Genomic DNA, 17,588 nt, shown 5'->3' on the forward strand with positions numbered 1-17,588 from the left:
TGACTCAAATATTTAATTCTGGATATAAATCAGTCTCGAACACCTAGCTTCTCTACACAGTACTTGAAAGCAGAAGCTATATCTTACTAACTCTCATCTCTGTATCTAGGTACTATCCACCTATGCTTTGGATGTAGTATGTGTTTTATAAATCTTTATGAAACTTCATTTAACCCAATGATTCACACTTGAATTCCTTAGTGATCCTAAGAAAATATTTATGAAACTTTTTTTTTCAAAATTGGATATTATCCACATTTAAAATTCCTCATTACCTGTAGCAGTGTGTGACTGTGATGTAGGATAGATTCTTTCCATGCCAAGGAAAGGATTCAGACGCCTTTCCCGCTGCAGGGGAAAGACGACTTTGGTAATAGCATTAGTGATTCTTCTCCACTCTAATATCAAGTTTGGTAAAGGATGCAATGCCTTTAATTTATTTAAAACATCCTGCCAAAGAAACATAAGGTTAAGATCTGATTCTTATGCAAACTCCTTAGCAAATAGAATCTCTTTTAGGTAAATAATATAGTCTCAAAATTAAATTTGCTAACTTCTGTATCTATAACTCAAAATTACTGTTTGGGTTTTACAGAAATCACCATAATGCTAAAACTATGATAACTAGAGATTATCAAAAGCAAACATATTAATGCTGAGCAACATCAATTTAGATCTACCCACACTCCACCCAAGAGTTTACACCATCTCCTTTTATCTCTATATTTTTCTCCTCCGTTCCTCAAATAATTGGAAGTTTCCCTTTTCCCCCTTTTTGCCGTAATATTTTCATGGTTTCTATATCAAGAAAACTTGAAGACATTTATTTTAACACTTTAAATTTTCCATGCTAAAGACTTTCAATGAATGTTAACGAACAGAAACGTGTGAGCTCAAACAAAAAGTTTTGCTACAGAATGAAGCTGTGGAAACTTGCCCCCCCCCTCCCCCCAGATAAGGCAAGACATAGTTAATGATATTAGGGTCAACATTCTCCCGCAAAAATGTAAAATAAGCCCTTTCTCTCTTCTCTCCCATGCATATACTTTCTATGAATTATAACTAGCAATTATACTTTGAACTCAGCAGGTTAGATTCTTAAAAGAAACTCATGTAAAACTTATTATTTTGCCCTGGAATTGAAAAAAAAAAAAGAATTTTATTTGTATTGGCTTGGGTTTTTTTCTTTTTATAAAAAAAATTCCCCATATCTTTGTTCATCTATAATAATAAAAGCATAATATGCTAATTAGACCGGATGTCCTTCTGGGACTAAGCCAGGGCTGCAGCAGCAAGATCGAGGCAGCTGCCCGAGGCTGCAAGGGAGGGATCGAAGCAGCTGCAGCTGCAAAGGCCTACTCTTGCACAAATTTCGTGCATCAGGCCTCTAGTGTTCCTATAACTATACAAATTATATTATACTGGAAGTCTAAGAATAGTGGATGTCAATAATTAAATGATGTCGACAGGTCTGAGGTTTACAAACCTTTACACGGTTTTAATGATAGGAAGGACACAGCTGCTAACTCAGATTATGGTCCAGATTTTCCATGCTGAAACATCTCCACATTTATTGTGGCCACCAAACCACAAACCAATTTGTTTTATTGTGGAAAAGTTCAAATGGTGCGCTACGTTGGATCTTGATTTCATCAACATTCTTTGAAGACACCAACATGCTAAAAGTAGTTCAGTGCTGCCCCGTGACTGCCCCAAAGAGCACCTTGCTCGTGCTGAACCGCTTTCCCAGCTTTAGCTTGCGTCCATTGTCATTCCCTCTTCTGGTAGCTCCCAAAGTTTTCTTGCTGCCTTGGTTGTTTATCTCTCCATTTGGTGGCAACTTTAATTCCAAAAATAAAACCTGTAAGAAGTTAAAGCTTCTTTAGTCAAGAATCAAATCTCAAGTACTGTCATTAAGGGGGAAAAGGGAGACAAGTAATACTTTAAACAATAAAGAATTTTTAAAAAAGAAAACATTTTTTAAAGTTATTTGAGAAAACAGTCATATAGTTCAACATGGGTTGGAAGAATGGTTTGGGGTTTTTAGGAGAATTTTTGAATTATCCCATTTAATAAATAACGGTAATAAAATTGATGTGTCAGTAGGCTATCCATACTACTTAGGCACTCACAGATGAATACTAACACCAGGCTTTTAAACAGTCAAGAACACAGGAATGTGTACTCTGTGCTGAACAACTGACAAATAAGCTATTGACATTGAGACTTTAGGTTACTCTGAGGATTGTGAATGCTCCTAAATACCACTTGATGTGGTAAACAATTTGACTGCTCAATCATTTAAGCCCCATAGAGTCAACATGGGAGCCTTCATGGTTATTCTGATCACAAAAATCAGACAGCAGTAAGTAGGAAGGGGTCCAAAAAGCCATCTAATTCTACCGCCATAAGGCTGGACCCTGAGAGTCCCTGGACACAAAGTCAGAAGAAGGTGGCCAACCCAATGTAGCAACAATGAAAGCTAGAGTGGCCAAAGCACTCACTGAAGAAACAAGGCCTACACAGGCTCTGGGGCAGAGAGGGGATCTTGTATATAAATTATTTCTCCAGGCTTCAATGAACACATCTGTGAAATGAGGGAATTGAACAAGACAGGGAAAGAAGCACTATTATTTTCTGAACAGCTGCTATATGCCAGCCATTATGCTAGGTGCTTTAACATGTGTCATCACATGTAACTTTATGACAATTCTGCGACAAATCTGAAAAACGTGTTCAATATTACATGGCCAGAAAGTAGAATTAAGAATTAGAACCCAGAGTCTTATAACTATAACGTCCTTTTTTTCTTTTCACTAACCCATGCTTCCGTCAGCAAACTTTTCCCACAAAGGGCCCCATAACAGGTATTTTCAGCTTTGCATGGTTTACTGTCTGTCAGCTTCTCGACTGTGTGATTATAGAATGAAAGCAGCCATAGACAATAAGTAAATGAGGAGGCGGGGCTGTGTTCCACAGATCTGGCCTGCAAGCTGTGGTTTGCTGATCCCTGCTCTAGATCGGTGCCATCTGAAAGAATATTTTGCAATAATGGGAATGTTTTGTATTTTCACTATTCAATATGGTAGCTACTAGCCACAACGTGGCTACTAAACATTTGAAATGTGGTTAGCAAAAATAAGGAGCTAATTTGATATATCTTAATTTTAATTAATTTAAATTTAAACAGCCACAGGTGGCCAGTGGTTCCTGTATTAGTATAGTTATCCTGTCCAATTCAAAGATTCAACTTAAAATCAGCAAGGATTAAATACTCAGTGTGAAACTGTTAGATTACCTTAAATATAGCTTCTGTTTTAACATGGAAGACCTAAGAACAAGCTAATAACACCAACGGACTTTTATTCCAGCTCAGAGTTTGGTCTAGGCCTATGGTTCTAATACATTATTACACATCTGAGTCACAAAGGCACAGGTTCCTGCCTTTCCTCCAAGCCTAGTCGTACTGAAATCCAGAGGTTCTATATTTTTGATAAATTCCTTATGTAATTTTATGTGCTTTCAGGTAGGTACTAGAGTTAGTGAATAAATGAAGGAGGTAGGATTCAAACCCAGGAAATCTGTCTCTAAAGCCTATGATCTTCACCAATATCTTATATTATTGAATCACATCTGAAGACACCGTAACTACAATGCTATTAAGTGTTAGCACCCAACCTACATTTGTAGGAGAATAGAACACCAATCTTTCAAAATAAAAAACAAGAATAAACCATGTCAAAATTTATGTAAGGCAATAAAAATCTTAATTAGGTTTAAAAAGCAAACAATCACAAAAATCCATTTTTCATTAACAACTGAAAAAAATATCTAGTATTCTAAAAAAGGATTTAGAGGTGAGAGCTCACGAAGTTAATAACTTCATGGAACAAGAGCTATGCTGTTATGCAACTATCTTTTGTGCAACAAATATTTATTAAGTGCCTCCTCTGTTCCAAGCAATTTCCCTTCTCATAGAGCCTATGGTCTAGGAGCCTTCTTTATCATCTTCCTATTTAATAAATATAAGATATAACATAAATTATATGCTAGAATACTCTATCTCCAAAGTATTCTGCTTAAATGAACTGTGTGGGTGTTTTCTAAACATCTGATCCTTGATGTTTAGATAAACACATTTAGGAAATGCACCCACACACATGCATAAACACACACCCCATTTTTAACTCTAAAAATTATTTTTCTAAATTCCCTTATCCTATGATACAACCTCAGCGATGTCATCTGTACTGGTGAAGGAAAAACTGTGGCCGGCTAGTTGATAGGCCTGAGTCTCAATTGCATCCAGCTTGGCTTGCATTATGTGTTTCTGACTTTCACATTCTGTAGTACTAAAGCCGATTCCATTCAGTTCTAGCAAGGCCAAGCAGTACTGACAGGGCATTTCCACTTTACATAAAACATCTGGAAGACAAAAGGAAAACTAAAACATTAATTTATCAGCCAACTGACTAGATCAGCAGCATTATCTAATCATGTGCATAGAATTTTTCTAACAAAGCCTGAAGGTGATACCCAAGCTCTCCTTCACAATCCAGTTGCCTGAGCAGCATTCTCAAAACAACAATGAAAGGCATAAAAGTACTTCCCACTTTTCCACTTACGCACTAGACTATTATCCTTGGCCATCCAGAGGATAGAAGAATTGGCAATATTGTGAACAGTCTGGAGTACAAGAGACTGCTTTTCTCCCAAAATAATGTTTCTGCTTCTACTCTTAGCAAGAGAAAAATAGTTAATTTTATTTGCTAAACTGACTACAAAGTGTTAATTCCCTAAAATTGTTTCCAGCATTCCTGGTCCCATGGCATGCATGCTTGCACAAAGAACTAAATATGGAGGTTTTACATTTTCTGATGCACTTTACCAAAGAGTAAAGAAAATTCCTTCAATAAGAATCAGACTATTTTTCTATCTGCTGACATTTTTCAACAGAGTTGCCATTCTAAATCAATTTTCCGAGTATGTTCATAGGAATTTTAGTCCCAGAGATACTCTATAAGAGAGGTGGCACTGTGTGCTTTGAGTTCAGCATTTATATACTGCTCTTGGATATTCATGAGTCCTGTTAATACACAAAAGGCTCTGAGAAGACCAGAAGCAAAGACAATTATTTAATTTTGTATTAACCAAAAGTCTGGAATTATTCAACCATAAAACTCTCTGTTTTATAATACTTACTAACATCCTGAATAGTGTCCTTAGAATACACTGAGAAATACTGTCCCAAATCATTAAGAAAAAATCCATACCAAAGACCTCACTTTCCAGTACTGTGGGTCAGTAGGACTCTAAGAAACCCTGGTCTCAATCAGCAGGAGAGAGATCTCCAGGGACACCCACAAACAACACTAAAACAAGTGAGAACTACTGGCCTCTAACAGGAGGAGATACTAGGCAGTCAATCTACTTTTGAGTCCTGAACTCAAAGCAGAAATTCATGGGACTAGCGGGACTAGAAAAATAAGGAACCAGGGTCAGATAAGAACAGTCAGAGCAGCACAGTCAGAGTGACAGGGAGCTCAGCTGGAACCTTAGGCAGCAGGAAGGAGCGGGGTTGTCATGGAAATAAAGTCCTATAGCCAAGAGGTTGAGGGGATGCGTATCTTTAGAATACCAACAGGAGGAGAAGCTAATTCTCAGACTCCTGTTCCAAACCAAAACTCTCAAGGCAGGCTGATGTGGTCCAAGGACACAGTGTTGTTTGACAACAGTGGGGACAAGAGGAAAACCTTTGTTGAGGGAAAGCTTTTTCAAGTCAGGCCAGCAGGGCTCCACTGTTCAAATCTTGTATGAATTTACAAAAATATGAAAAATCCAAGAGCACAGAAATATTAATGGAATTCAGCAGAAGCAACAAATGGGAGGTTTAGATTTCAAGAATTGCAGATATGAAATGGTTAGTGCACAGGGCAGTTATGAATGAACTGTTCACCAAATAAAAAAGAGACAAATACAAAGTAAGACATCATGGAAACAGAATGTGAATATATCAATAATCACAATAAATTGGTAAATTAATAAAAATTGTTAAGTTTGAAAAATAAATGAATAAGCTATATTCTGTTTATAAGAAACATGAAAGCATAGGACCAAAATAAATAAATAAATAAAATAAAGCATAGGACCTTCAGGTTTAAAAGGAATAGAAAAAGACATATGAAGCAAATATTAATCAAGAGAAAGTTGATATTGCAATATTCATTCCAGAAAATAGACTAAGAAAAAAAATATTAGTGGTAGAGTTGGTCACTACATAAATATATGTCTTAATTCACCAGGAAGATAAATCAATTTTAAATATGTATGCATCTGATTAAATGGTCTCAGTAGATAGTTAAAATTGACTGAATGACATGTAAAATTAGAAATAGAAATTTTAAACAACAACCCTGACTAAAAGACATTTATAAACGTCTGCATCAGAGTTAGAATACGCATTCTTCTTAGATATGCACAGAACATTTACACCACAGTTCCAGTTTTAGGTCACAAAGCAAATCAAAAAATTTCAAAGAATGGGTATTATACAACTATGTTCTTTAACCACAATACAATTAAGTTTGAAGGTAAAAGTAAGAATACAAAATAAAAAGTTTCCAAGTATTCAGGAATTAAAAACCAATCTTTTAAATAATCTATGATTCAAAATGTGTCATAACAGAAATTCTTAAATATTTAGAATAAAATGATGAAAACATTACATGTCAAAACTTGTGAGATAAAATGAAATTAAAGTTTTAAGGGAACTTTATAGCCTTAAGTACTTAAATTAGAAAACAAAAAATGACTTGAAAAGTAATAAGTATCAAATTTATGAATTTAGAAAAAGGACTGCAAGATAAAGTAGTAAACTAGAAGAAAAGAAATAATATAAATGTTGGCAGAATTCAGGGAAATAGAAAACAAAAACAATAGAAAGATCAAAGGCAAAACTGGTTCTTTGAAAAGACAGAAAAACTGGATAAACATCTAGTGAAGTAAAGCCTATATAATAAAAGGCTAATATGCAAATAGACTGAACGGTGGACAACCAATCGGTCGCTATGACGTGCGCTGACCACAAAGGGACACACGCGGAACATGGCGGGTGTCAGCAGCAGGTAGCAGAGCGTGGAATGTGGCAGGTGTCAGCTGCAGGCAGCAGAGCATGGAATCTGGAGGGCATAGGCCATGGCAGGAAGGTGGAGCAGGTGAGCAGGGGGCGCCAGACTAAGGCAGGGCGCCGGTTGCTGTTATCGGGGCGAGCCTTTGGTGGTTACTGAAAATTCTTTGCTCCCACATGCCGCAGTCCTGCCCAACACTCACACCTGCTGCCGGCGACAGCCCCACTCGCACCCACTGCTGGCACCAGAGCCACAGCTCGCACCCAGTGCCAGCGCCAGCCACACTTGCACCCACAGCCAGTGCTGGAGTCACTGCTCGCACCCACTGCCGGTGCCCAGCACCGGTCCCGATTGCTCAGTGCCATCAGGGGGTGCAAGTGGTGGCTGCCGGCCCCAATCGCCCCAAGAGCTTCTCCACCTCCCCCTGCTCCTGAGAGGCGATCAGGCAGTAGCCGCCACTCGCACCCACTGACAGTGCCGGCCCCATTTGCACCTGCTGCTGGCACCAGCCCCAATCACTCGGTGCCATCAGCGGGTACAAGCGGAGCTGGCTCTGTCAGCGTGTGGGAGCGGTGGTGATGGGAGCAGGGCTGCCGGCAGACAGGGGACCCGGGCTGTGGTAGGAGGGGCTAGGCAGGGGTGCAGAGGATGGGCCAAGCCTGCCCCTGTACCCCCCTTAGCCTTGCGGCCCACAGTTCCTATCAAGGTGCATGAATTCATGCACTGGCCCCTAGTTAATATTATAAAAGAGAAAGAGGACATAACAGATATACCTGAAATCTATACTAATAAAAGGGTAATATGCTAATTAGACTGGGAGACCTTCCAGGAGACCTTCCGGATGTTCTTATGGACAAAGCCATGGTGGCGGTACCGAGGTAGAAGCAATTTGAGGCCAAGAGGGGAGGGCAGTTGTGGGTGAACAGGCTGGTGGGAGAGAGGGCCATTGAAGCAGACCAGCAGGGGGGCCAGTTGGGGGCAAGCAGGCCATCAGTGGGGGTCAGTTGGAGGTGATCAGGAGAGCAGGGAGGGGGGCATTTTGGAGTGAGCAGGCCAGCAGAGGGGCAGTTGGGGGCAAGCAGGCCAGTGGGGAGGGGAGGTGGGGGCGAGCAGGCCAGCAGTGGGGGGAAGTTGGGGGGTGATCAGGCTGGCGGGAGGGGGGGCATTTGGGGGCAAGCAGGCCGGCAGGCAGGTGGTTAGGGGCAATCAGGCAGGCAGGCAGGCAGGTGAGCAGTTAGGAATCAGCAGTCCCGGATTGTGAGAGGGATGTCCGACTGCTGGTTTAGGCCTGATCCCTGTAAACTGGCAGTAGGATATCCTTCAAGGGGTCCCAGATTGGAGAGGGTGCAGGCCGGGCTGAGGAACACCCCCTCCCCCATGCATGAATTTTGTGCACCGGGCCACTAGCGTAAAAATAAAAAAAATAAAATAAAAAGAGAGAAAACAATAGCTTTATGACAAAAAATTTTGAAAATTTAGATGAAAGAGATAAATTCTTAAAAAATAAAGCTTACCAAAACATAATCTAAAAGATATAACTGAATAATCTTACAGTTATTAGAGACATCAAAGTAGCAGTAAAAAATATTTCCACAAAGAAATAGTCTACAGGCAAATTCTACCAAAAATTTGAGGAACATATCATTTCTATGAAACATAAACTCCTCCAAAATAAAAGGAGGTTATATTCATCAACACATTCCATGAAACTAGAATAACTTTATTACCAAAAACAAAGTATAAGAAAGGAAAAATATAGTCATTTTACAATCGCTGAATAGGCAAAGTTGAGCAAATATTAATTAGCAAGGTTTCTTTCACATTGCTGTTTAGAGAGTAAACCAGGCACAGCCACCAGAACAGAAGAGACCATTGGGCTCCCCATGGGTTCGTGTAGGAGCTGGTCTGTGAGCCCTGCCGGGAGAGAGTGTGCTGCCCACCTGCTTCCATGTGGCATCACTGGGTGGCCCAGAGGCCCATGCTGTGCCTCAGCCCGCAACATCTGGCCACGCTCTCTACCTCTTCACGTGGGGACTCAGGTGCTGTGACTCAGGCAAAGGGGGGCGCACAGGGGCCTGGGGGCCTAGGTGCTGCCCAGGGCCCAGAGGTCAGCTGAGACCTGCCCTTCCACGCCAGATGCTTGGGCTTCGATCGCCGACGAGGCCTAGGGACTATACCCAGCACAAATTTCATGCACTGGGCCTCTAGTCTTTGAATAATAAAAGACTTAACACTGCTCAACAATGCATTTAACACTAGTCACCAACAGTTTTTTGCAGGAAAAAAAGCTTTCAAGGCACAATGAAAATAAAAAAAAAATAAAAAATAACCAATCTGGCTTGGCTGGTGTGGCTCAGTGGTTGAGCATCATGAACCAAGAAGTCATTGGTTTAATTGCTGGTTGGGGCACATGCCTGGGTTGTGGGCTTGATCCCCAGTGGGGGGCATGCAGGAGGCAGCTGATCAATGTTGATACTTCTCTCTGATCGGTGTTTCTATCTCTCTATAACTCTCCCTTCCACTCTTTCTTTAAAAATCAATAAGAACAGATTTTTAAAAAAAGTTACAGCCCTGGCCCATTTGGCTTAGTGCTTAGAAAATCAGCCTGTGGACTGAAGGGTCAAAGGTTCAATTCCTGGTTAAGGGTATATACCTCAATTGAAGGTTCGATCCCCAGTCCCCTGTCAGGCACAAGAGAGAGACAACCAATCAATGTTTCTCTCTCATGTCTATGTTTTTCTCCCCCTCCCTCCCTTCCACTCTCTGAAAAGCAATGGGAAAAATATCCACAGGTGAGGATTAAAAAAAAATGTTACAAACTAATCCATATCACCACCATCAAATGTTGATTATCTGGGAACTATACAGAGTATCCAGGACACCTGACCTGGGAGTAGACCAGCAGACAGAGGGAAAGAGATGTGTTCATTCAGCATTATTGTCCATGAGTGTAGAAGCAGTCCTGTGGCATGTGTCACACATACTCCCACTCCTTGGCCTGCCTACATTAACTTAGAGAAGTTAAGTTTGAAACATTTCAGTGGCTGTTCAAGAGCTGCTAATATCATGTAAGCAAGTCAGTCTGGTCTTTGTATTATTCTACCCAATGATACTAGGGAGAACATTACTATCAGCACAAAGGGCTTGTGTTAGCAGTAAAAATATTAATAATCAACTAAGACAAAAATGAATGCCTACTCTGAGGCAGACATTGCACTTAGTTCTCTCTCATTTAATACTCATAACCCTTTATAAGAACTAGACTTAGAGGGTTTCAGTATCTCGCCCAAGGCCCCTCACTTGTAAGTGACATAGCCCAGAATCAAACCCTGGTCTGTGTGAATTCATCAGTCTGCTCTTTCTAGTATTTATTAATCAGGCAATAAGTTCATGTTTTATATCTTCTCACAATGAAGCCAACTTTCTTCCACTTCATCATTTTTGCCATTAGCATATATTATGCTCTGTGAAGTCAAGATACTCAATGTGGACCAGCAGACTGCATAATAAGTCCATGCTATTTGTTATGAGGGGAAAAAAGATTTAGATGAATATCCTTTGCTGAAAAAATAACTGTTAATAACTATAAAAAGAAAATGGTTCACATTTTAATTCCATGAAAGATATATTCTAATAAAAATCATTTGATATAGTTCAAATATAAAAGCAATCTATATATATAAAAGCCTAAGCAACTGTTACGACCGAATGGCTGGAACAACTGGTCGATCAGTCGCTATGACGTGCACTGACAACCAGGGGGCAGACACTCAATGCAGGAGCTGCCCCCTGGTGGTCAGTGCGCTCCCACAGCCAACCTCCTGTGGCTGGCCAACCTTTCGCAGCCCCTCCCCGCAGCTGGCCGCCCCTCCTGCCCATAGGCCTCAATCTCCAGTCAGGCCGAGGGACCCCACCCATGCACACATTTGTGCACCAGGCCTCTAGTAAATGAATAAAACTTCGCTAATTATCTTCATTACAGTAGAGCCTGAGATTGGCAAATTATGGCCAAACTAGGGGCAGATGCCTGTTTTTGTAAATAAAGTTTTATTGGAACACTTGTTTTCATCTCTATGGCTGATTTTGTGCTATGATGGCAGAGTTGAATATTTGTGATTGAGACTATCTGGCCTGCAGAGCGAAAATATTTACCATCTGGCCTTCAACAGAAAAGTTTGTGGATTCCTGTACTAGACAATCCAACAATAGGGTTTGTGTAAAAAGTGTAGTTTACTTTTCTATAATAAAAAGTGGCTAAATATATAATTATCACCAATTTGTAACAGCATAAATATGCTAGGAACTTTGCTTTACCGTGAAGGTTTTCTTTCTTCAACAAAGAATTGAGTTGGTTCATAGAGTTGAAGATGAGAATGGACTCTACACATGCTCTGTATCGCCCCGAATGCTCAGTGCCGACGTTCAGTCCCAGGCTTTGAACTCCTTGGCCGGTCTCTATCCCGTCCAGGAGTGGAAGCTCATGGGGAAGAAAACTGGTAACTATGCTGTGAAGAGTCGGCTCCTTAGAATCCGGATCTAGTAACCAGCATGCCACCTGAAAGGATAGCAATCAGGACGTTTTCTTGATTGATTTTTTTTCAAAGACATTTCTGCACACTTAAGTTAAAAGGGGGGAAAAGAGAGCTCATTTTCACTTAATACTTATTCAGAGGTCTTCCCAGGAAAGGAGAAAAAAAGAATAATAGTACCAGGACTCATTTTTGGTACCAATAAGAGCAGTGACCTTCAAAGAAGGAAAACATGCTTTTTCCATTACTGTAATGTTCCTGCTGACCTAGTTCTTAAGTAGACTTAAACCCAGTGCCTCTCAGCTAGCTGAAACCATGTTTCTGAAAAAGCAGATGGACTTTTCTCCACTAAGGCTGATGTTGGCTAAGCAACTATAATAAAGATGGGCCTATATAGTTTCAGATTTATTTCATTCTCTCTTAACATCGGAAGAAGTGAGACATAAAGGTTTTATCACTAAAAGTCCAAATCCATTGTTTTAGAAAGCCTTTGGCTTTCCTCTCAGGATGAAGACCTGTTACCATGACCATCCAATTGGTCATTTGATTGCTATTTTTAGCTTCCCAATGAGACTAGAAGACCTGTAGTTGCTAACACTACATCTGGGAGATCAAAACTGGATTTAGAAAAAGGAAATCTAGGCCCTGTTCATAATTCTGACAATTACCATATGGCTCAATTACTTCTTTTGTAGGTTAAGAATATAGTTGGGGGGGGGGGGTGTTGAAATATTCTGAATTAAAATATATAAATATCATCTTTGTCCCCAGTCTCCATATGTAAAAATTAAATAAGACATGGAACCTTAGGATCTTCATAACTTTGTTCCAGGGAGATGCCACAAGACAAAAGAAGAATTTTATAGGTCTGGATGAAGTCATAGATGATAACAGAACGTTCTTTATCTGATTCCCTTGGAAAGCAGGATTTAAGGTGCCACATTCTGTCTTTCACAGTCAGGTTTGGATCCAGAGGAGGTGGGGCCAAACTGGCACTAATTTCTTAAAAGAAAAAAAAAAAAAGTCTTAAGGCAAAAACCACATACATTCACATGAAACAGCAATCTATAATGCAAAGGCTGAAAAAGACTCAAAGTCTAGTTCCATGCAACCAATAATTCAGCATGACCTTATAAAAGTCACCTTGGCTATGTAGATGAAGTGCTTCATAATCTAAAAAAATACGGTATAGCCTGGCCAGAGTGGCTCAGTTGGTTGGGCATTGTCCTGTGCACTAAAGGGTTGCCAGTTTGATTCCCAGTCAGGGTTGTGAGTTTGATACCTGGTCCAGGTGAGAGCATGAGAGCGGAAGCCAACTCTACCACATCGAGATGTTTCTCTCTCTCTCTCTTTCTCTGTCTTTGTCTCTCTCTCTCTCTCCCTCCCCCATTTTTCCCTCTCTCCCTCCCTCCCCCTTTCATTCCCTCCCTCCCTCCCTCCTTTCTTCTCTCTAGCATGTCCTCAGGTAAGGATTAAAATATATACATACATACATAAATAAATAAATAAATAAATAAATAAATAAATAAATAAATAAATATTATGGTTTAGACTAGGTGATTTATAATGCTCTATTTATTTAGGTGGGAGAAAATTCTAAATATCAAGATTATTTTTTTTAAATTGTAGCTTTAGTAACTACTCATCCTAACATATTTTCCTGCAAAACAACTGAAAATATTTCATGCTTACTCAGGAACAAACATTATATGGCATCCTTTAAAATGCTCCCTCATTAATTTTGCTCCTGTCTAGAACCAATCCAGCAATGATAATCACAACCATAATCCAGAACATATCTTTTCAATTCCAAAGACTTCTCTAAGGCTGTGCAATTCAACTACTGTAGATGTCTTGCTCATCACTGCCTCTAGATGAGCTCCAGACCCAGTCAAAAGGCTGAAAGAAGTCTGAAAAGAAATGCCATGATCCAATCATCAAAAGCAAACCCTAAGGTGTCGAGGGAGTTCCTGCTGCTCCACTACCCCCAAGAAGAAAACACAGTATTAAATAGACCCATGTGACAAGCAGAGGGGAGTAAGGGTAGTATTTCTTAAAACATTCATTCTAACTAATATATGAAATCATGTATACACTAGCCACTATCCAAAAAAATTTTTTTAATCCTAAAAGTAAATTCTAGGTAAATATCAGGAAATTATTCCCAACAAACAAGTCACTACCTGATAGAGGCTACATTAAAATTATGCCAACTACATTAAACTATATTAAACTTTGCCAACTAGTGATTACTTACCAGAATGCTTTTGTTCCTTCTGCAAGGAAATATAATAGGCATCTCTTCCACCCCAGCATACTGCCAGTCCAACCACCAAGATGTCATCACAACCTTTAACAGGAAATCCATCTCTAATAGGAGTTTCCTGAGGGGAGCTAACTAAGTAAATAAAAAATGAAATAGATAAAAACCTCTAAAAATAAAACCACTAAACTGAACATTAAAACACTGATAATAAAAATCAATATTTGACAGGCAAAATTTCCAGATTCTTAAAGCATTCTTTGGATAGTCATTTTAGGTATATGTAAAATCTTTGTAGGCTTACTATCAAGTTGTTAAGTTATTATTAACTGTCACTAAGAAAAACCTACCAAAGATTTCTTAAAATAGATCTATAATAATTACTAAAATGAGTATTAACTAAATTTTTTAAAAGCTCTTGAATTTTGAATTTCTATAATTCAAACAGAAATAAAGACCACTTGCACACTACACAAATGCTGTAGTGAACTCAGCAATTCTTAACAGTAAGAAACTCCAGAGCCCTAGCTGGTTTGGCTCAGTGGATAGAGCACTGGCCTGCGGATTGAAGGGTCCGGGGTTTGATTCTTGTCAAGGGCACATGCCCGGGTTGCAGGCTCAACCCCCCTAGGGAGTGTGCAGGAGGAAGCCAATCAATGATTCTCTCTCATCATTGATGTTTCTATCTCTCTCTCCCTCTCCCTTCCTCTCTGAAATGAATAAAAATATTAAAAAAAGAAAAGAAAACTCCAGATAAATCAAGGGTCTTACTTCTTAGTGAAGAATTAGGTCTGATTTCATATTTGGAGTCAACATTTAAAAAAAAAAATAATGCATATCCAATTTTACAAAGACATAGGTCAAAAACCAATCTATTTTATTGACAATCATATCCCCAATACCTGGAAAATAACTGGTGCGTATTTGTTAAATTAAGTAAACATTTTTATCCCTCTAACCTCTAACACAGAAAATGTGCTCAAATCAAACTTTTATGAACAAATTTATTCATAACTACATAAATTTAAATCTGATAAAAATTTTTGAGTTCCACAATAGGTTGTCAAGCTGAGTCAGCTATTCCCTATGATAAAGAACCCTTGCTTTCATGAAATAAGACAGGAATATATAGGGCATTATCTATAATAATAAAAGTGTAATATGCTAATTAGACCAGACATCCTTCCAGACGACCTTCCGGATGAAGCCGGGGCCACGAGGGAAGCCCGGGTCCTGAGTCCCAGAGGGAAGCCAGTGCCAGTAGCTGGGGAAAGGAAGGCCTACTCTTGCACGAATTTTATGCATTGGGTCTCTAGTTTGACCATATAGTTCAATATTCTCAAAACTGGGGAGAGCTCCAGGAGGCTTTGGGATCATGACTATCAATGGAGGTACAGGTTCTACTTGAGATAAGTATTGGAAAATGTAGCTAATGTATATTGTGAAAAATATAGTGTCTACCTACCATGTATTTTTGTGATTATATAAATAAGAACATTATAATTTAATAGAAAATAATTCATGCGCACTGATGATAAGTAAAAACCATCATGTTATATATACGATTATTATAAAAGTGATCCATATTCAAAATATGTATCTTAACTTTTGCATTCATACATTCTAATATTTCTATATATTATATAATAACATGTAATATACACTAAGTGGCCAGATTATTATGACCACCTGACATTTGTAGGCAAATCAGCTGTACACTGCATCATATGGGATATGGAAGCCGAAGGCCTGTTTGAACACCTTTGCTGTCTGCAGTTACCAAGATAAAATGTCTCCAATTTACACAGGAACACAAGAATTGGACAGTCGAGCACTGGAAAAAAGTCATGTGGACCGATGAATCACGTTTCCAGTTGCATCATGCAGATGGCAGAGTGAGAATTTGGCAGAAACAGCATGAAAACATGCACCCCACATGCATGAGTACAACCCTTCAAGCTGGTGGGGGCAGTGTTATGGTTTGGGGCATGTTTTCCTGGCATGATTTGGGCCCTTTAATTCGTGTGGAACAATGTCTAAATAGCACAACATACCTAAGTATCATTACTGATCAAGTTCATCCTATCATGTTGATGGAGTATCCCAATGGAGATGGCTTCTTCCAACAAGACAATGCGCCATGCCACGGTGCCCGTATTGTGCAGGAGTGGTTTCAAGAACATGAGGGAGACTTTACCTTGCTTAGGTGGCCCCCACAATCACCAGATCTCAGTGCAATTGAGCATTTGTGGGACGAAGTTAAAAGAGCCATCAGGCAACTGGTTCCACAACCATCAAATCTCACAGAATTGGACAGTGCTATTCATCAGGCATGGTGTCAGATTCCTCGCATCACCTTTCAACATCTCATGGAGTCAATGCCAAGAAGAATCGCCGCAGTATTGAAGGCAAAAGGTGGCCCAACAAAGTACTATGGGGTGGTCATAATAATCTGGCCACTCAGATTATTATATATCCCACGTTCAAAGGCTGTTAAATCATGTTGTTCACCCATATCTTCAGAAAAAAAAAAAAAAAACACTTCTACTGTCGTGGTAAACAACCTGCTTCCCTATTTATAATGGTCTGGCCCTCTAGCAACTTCAGCAGGAAATTATAGCTAATTTGCCTACAAACGTCAGGTGGTCATAATAATCTGGCCACTCAGTGTATATTATGTATTATACATACATATGCAATTTTTTAAAGAAAAATTTTGTGTTTAATGGTAAAGCTTAGCATGCACTAGCACTAGGCATGGCCTGGAGTTGAAGTAGCAGAGACCTCCATGAAGCCTCACAAAGTGAAGAACATGAGGAAGGCAACCATCAAAGAGAGCCCATGGCCTCAGAAAGGGCACTGCCCAGACAGCATAGAAGAGCTGATGTTTGAGAGATGGACATCCCCAATGATCAAGCTACCAAACATTGTTCCAATACATGCTCCTGAACCAGCCACACCAATTGCGGTGGCCCCTGAAGAAATAAGCTTGACAACTGGGTCAATGTCCCAGGAGACAACACTGATCTGGAACTCCTGACAGGCAACCTAGGGTTGGGAGCTGCTGTGTGAAGGCTGTTTAGATTAGACCTCTGGCCAACTTTGGAAGAGAGAGACACAGGCCTAATCATCCAGGTGCAACAGTGGATCGGAGCCAGAGGAATGAAAAGTGCCTGGTGGCCTACATTTTTTCAGTCTCCCATCTTGGGCTCTTGGGCTCAGTATTCAGCTCTCCCACCCACGTGTCCTGTGGTCAACCATCTCTTGTGCTAAACAATTAGGCTGTTCTGTGTGTAAACCTGGGGTGGGGAACCTTTTTCGTGCCAAAGGCCATTTGGATATTAATAACATCATTCGAGGGCCATACAAAATTATCAACTTAAAAATTAGCCTGCTGCCCTGACCAGTTTGGCTCAGTGGATAGAGTGTCGGCCTGTGGACTGAAGGGTCCCGGTTCGATTCCAGTCAAGGGCATGCAACTTGGTTTCGGGCACATCCCCAGTAGGGGGTGTGCAGGAGGCAGCTGATCGATGTTTCTCTCTCATCGATGTTTCTAACTCTCATCCCTCACTCTTTCTCTCTGTAAAAAATCAATAAAATATATATTTTTTAAAATTAGCCTGCTATTTTTGGTCAAACATTTAATTAACTGACACCTAATGCCTTGGC

General features: G+C 39.9%; 1 protein-coding gene across 8 annotated transcripts in view; it reads right to left on the reverse strand.

The window, feature by feature from the left end:
- Nucleotides 1-17,588, reverse strand: part of POLQ (DNA polymerase theta) — a 102,686-nt gene that overhangs the window by 31,376 nt on the left and 53,722 nt on the right. For all 8 annotated transcript variants that reach the window (XR_004974189.1, XM_036350930.1, XM_036350929.1 and 5 more), the window contains 6 exons: nucleotides 13,914-14,054; nucleotides 12,462-12,658; nucleotides 11,442-11,682; nucleotides 4,232-4,425; nucleotides 1,724-1,861; nucleotides 276-450 (listed from right to left, as the gene is read on the reverse strand). Coding sequence is in view for 7 of the 8 variants with exons in the window: in XM_036350930.1 (XP_036206823.1) it covers nucleotides 276-450; nucleotides 1,724-1,861; nucleotides 4,232-4,425; nucleotides 11,442-11,682; nucleotides 12,462-12,658; nucleotides 13,914-14,054 (1,086 nt within the window). In the remaining variant the exon portion in view is untranslated. The remainder of the gene's footprint in view (nucleotides 1-275; nucleotides 451-1,723; nucleotides 1,862-4,231; nucleotides 4,426-11,441; nucleotides 11,683-12,461; nucleotides 12,659-13,913; nucleotides 14,055-17,588) is intronic.

The sequence above is a fragment of the Myotis myotis genome, unplaced genomic scaffold (assembly GCF_014108235.1).
Source record: "Myotis myotis isolate mMyoMyo1 unplaced genomic scaffold, mMyoMyo1.p scaffold_m19_p_2, whole genome shotgun sequence".
Lineage (NCBI taxonomy): Eukaryota > Metazoa > Chordata > Mammalia > Chiroptera > Vespertilionidae > Myotis > Myotis myotis.